We start from the raw sequence: 3,676 nt of genomic DNA, 5'->3' as shown, positions 1-3,676 counted from the left end.
TTTTTTTTTTTTAAAGAATGCTGAGCTTGGTATCAGTAAAGTTGTTTTCATAGCTGATAATATCATTGAAATAATAATTTTGTTTCATATCTTTAAGTCTAACACTAGTAATGAGATGAAGCTACCATCACTGAAGGATATTTATGATAAAAAACAAAGGGAAAGCCAGCATTTACCTGAGAGGAATCTCACCTCTGCTTCCACTTCAAGCCATCCACCTGAGGTAAAGTTATCAGCTTTCTGCCAAGTAGATACGAAAGTCATGGTTCTAACCTTTTAATTTGAGCATCCTCCTTCCCTCTTGGAGACTTAAAGCCTCCTTGTTGAAAAACAAAGACTACTGAGTACGAGGAGAGAAATCTTACTGTGCTCTGACTTCTTTCTAGGTACTGACTCTGGACCCAACGCTACACATGAAGCCAAATCAGCAGATGTCAGGGATTCCGCCACGTGGATTTGTGAACATGCTGGATGACCGAGTTTCCTTCTCACCAGACTCTGTCCTAGAGCCAAGTGTTTCTAGCCACTCTGACATAGACTCGTTTTCACAAGCAAGCAATATCGCATCTCAGTTATCGGGGTTCCCAAAGTACCCTTCAGACATGAAAACTTCCCCAATGGACTCTTGGAAAAGTCATGCATTCCAAAATGAAAGTAGGACCAGTTCCACATTCCCTTCAGTGTATACCATTACTAGCAATGACATCTCAGTCAACACCGTAGATGAGGAGAGCCCTGTCATGGTAGCATCAGCCTCAGTCAGTCAGTCCCAGCTTCCAGGTACAGCCAACAGTGTCCCAGAATGCATTTCATTGACTTCCTTGGAAGATCCTGTGATATTGTCTAAGTATGTATTTCAGTGAATAGCTTGTAATGTTCTTAGATTTTCTGTTTGCATATGTCTTAGTGAGTTGTAATAATGTGCATAATCTTTAAAAAGGGAGCTATGCAGCATTTTAAATAAGGACTGTAAAAATAATCTGTTTCTTTATGAAATCTTTATTAGTTGTCAACTTGCTGCGAATTAATCTGTGCTGCTTTCTGTGGGTGTGCATGGGACACATGGCTGTGTTTTTGCCTCTGAGAATGATTGTGTTCTTGGTATGCTTTCAAGGGATGGAGCGGCAGGCCTTGTCTTCCTCAAATGTGTTTTTCCTCTTGCCGCCAGGATGAGGCAGAACCTGAAAGAAAAGCACTCGCGACACATAGCAGACCTTCGAGCTTATTATGAATCAGAAATAAGTAGCTTGAAACAGAAACTGGAAGTAAAGGAGAATTCCGCAGTTGAAGAGTGGAAGAGAGCCAATCAGATCCTTGTAGACAGGTATAAGTTCACTTTGAGCTGTAAATCTGACATTTCTCCAGTCTGTTTATATTACATATCATGATGGTCAGACACTGGAATACCAGCACATTTTAACACAGAGCGATGCTTGGCTAAGTAATTATGTTTACAAGGACTTAAACCATCCATGTATAATATGAGGGGCCTCAAAAAATTGTGGAAAAAAATGACATCTTTCAATTTCATTTTTCCCTGAACTTTTGAAGCCCCCATCATACACTAGTGACTGAGGGTGTTGGTTTGTTTTATATAGGCAAAATAATAAAAGGGTTGCACATTTTTGTGTGTGGAGGGCAATGTCACTTAGCTCTCGGGACTCCTTGATTGGTCTGGGACTGATACCGTACTGCAGGTATTTTTTAATACCTAGACACATACAACATTAGGAATAGTGTATGTCATGAACCTGTATAGGCAGTGAGCTCATTCAAAGTCTTAGAAACACAAAGCACTGGGAGTGGCCTTCCTTATATTAGTGATGGCTTTCCACATATTTTAGAGAGAACCATTTACACAATTAGATGCTTTAACTAGTTTTAATAGCAAAGTATTTGCACCTCTTTCTAAAAAGCTTTATGCAAATATCAGGATGTATTCCAAGGGGCTTCAAAACGTTCGTGGCCAGTTTTATCACTTTTCTTTAGGGATATACCATATTCAATTGTATGTATGTCATACATTCCGTCACTTGGGTGAATTTGGAAGATGATATGCTCAGGCCAGTCATTTGTCCAATAGGGACAAATAGTGTAGAGACCACTACTGGAAAAGGAAAAAAGCAAGAAAAATGGTTTCCACACCAGAATAAGCAGACTTTGATGGTTAGGGGGAAGGAAAGGAAGACAAAATAAAAAGTCGGTGGAAAAGATTCCATTATCTTTTCATATAGATTTTTTTTTTCCTTCATTCTTGGGGAATCTGGCCATGATTGTTTTGAAACCTGATTTTCCCTCTAGATTCCATGCTGTGGTTTACTGGTCTGTATTGTATAAAATGGCATCCTGAGTCGTAGTGGGCTTTGGCGAATGCGTTGGATGCTCTGTATTAAAGAATGCGTTAGATTGATGTGACTTTTTTTCTTTTTTAAGGGAAAAACTTTTTATCCTTCACTGTTTAGTTTTGCTCTCTGGTTTTCAGATGTGGCCAATTAGACAGTGCCCTGAGTGAAGCTGCGAGCCGCGTGAGAACACTGGAAAGCAAGAACAGCCTGCTGGAAATAGAAGCGGTGAGTGCTCTGTGTGGCTCTAGGGCTGACTGCGCTTGGGAGACAAATCCCTGGTTGGATAACATTGGTTACGGCATTCCTGCCTTTAGCTGTCTTATCGCTAAGGCAGTTTTTATTGTGAGTGCTATTGGCATCTCATGACAGAGTTTACTCTTTATGTTGTGTTAGGTACAATATATATATATATATATATATATATACCCTGAAATTTGCTCCTTTAAAGTATAACAGTTCCATGGGTCTTCTGTGTATTCACAGTGTTGTGCAGCCATCCCCACTATCTAATTCCAGTACATTTCTTCACCCCAAAAGTAACCCTGGACCTGTTAGCAGTCGCTCTTCCCTAGCCCCTGGCAATCACAAATCTGCAGTCTCTGGATTAACCCCTTCTGGGCATTTCCTCTGAGTGGAATCAGATAGGCGCTGGCCTTTAGTGTCTGCCTGTGTCCACTTTCTTTTTTAAATGTTTCTTTTCTTTCGGGAGAGGAGAGAGGAGAGGAAAGGGGAGAGGAGAGCGTAGAATAGAGTGGTGAGGAGAGAGAAGAGAGGGGAGTGGTGAGGGGAGGCGAGAGGAAGGGAGAGGAGTAGAGAATAGAGGAGACAGGAGAGAGGAGAGGGTAGAGTAGTGGAGAGGGGGGTAGAGGGGGGAGAGAATGCAGTAGAGAGGAGAGGGGAGAGGAGACAGGAGAGTGGAGAGAGGACAGAGGAGAGGGTAGAAGAGAGAAGAGAGATGAGGAGCGACAGGAGAGAAGAGACACAGGAGAGGAGAGAGGAGAATATAGGGGAGAGGGGAGGATAGAACAGGAGAGAAGAGAATAGAAGAGGGTACATGAGGGGAGGGGAGAGAAGAGAGGAGAGGGGTGTGGAGAGGAAAGAAGAGGAGCAGGGATGAGGGGCGAGGAGAGAGGAGAGAGTATTGAAGCGAGGAGGGGGGAGAGAGCAGAGGAGAGAGGAGAGGAGAGAGGCGAAGAAGAGGGGAGAGGAGAGGAGATCATGGAGAGGAGAGAGGAGGGAGAGGAGAGGAGCAGGAGGGAGGAGAAGAGAGGAGAGCGAGGACAGAAGACAGGAGAGTGGAGAGAGGACGGAAGAGGAGAGGAGAGGAGAAG

The 3,676-nt window shown here is 43.1% G+C and overlaps 1 protein-coding gene across 1 annotated transcript in view; it reads left to right on the top strand.

Moving 5' to 3' along the window:
- The window catches only part of MPHOSPH9 (M-phase phosphoprotein 9), a 52,521-nt gene that overhangs the window by 25,787 nt on the left and 23,058 nt on the right, over positions 1-3,676 (top strand). Inside the window, exons 9-12 of the mRNA XM_045296723.1 lie at positions 98-223; positions 387-847; positions 1,169-1,324; positions 2,483-2,570. Coding sequence (XP_045152658.1) covers positions 98-223; positions 387-847; positions 1,169-1,324; positions 2,483-2,570 — 831 coding nt within the window. The remainder of the gene's footprint in view (positions 1-97; positions 224-386; positions 848-1,168; positions 1,325-2,482; positions 2,571-3,676) is intronic.

This window comes from Echinops telfairi, unplaced genomic scaffold (assembly GCF_000313985.2).
Source record: "Echinops telfairi isolate 266 unplaced genomic scaffold, ASM31398v2 ScPeMD7_7412;HRSCAF=8450, whole genome shotgun sequence".
Lineage (NCBI taxonomy): Eukaryota > Metazoa > Chordata > Mammalia > Afrosoricida > Tenrecidae > Echinops > Echinops telfairi.
The sequence above is the reverse complement of the archived record's forward strand: the minus strand, read 5'-3'. Positions and strand labels throughout refer to the sequence as shown.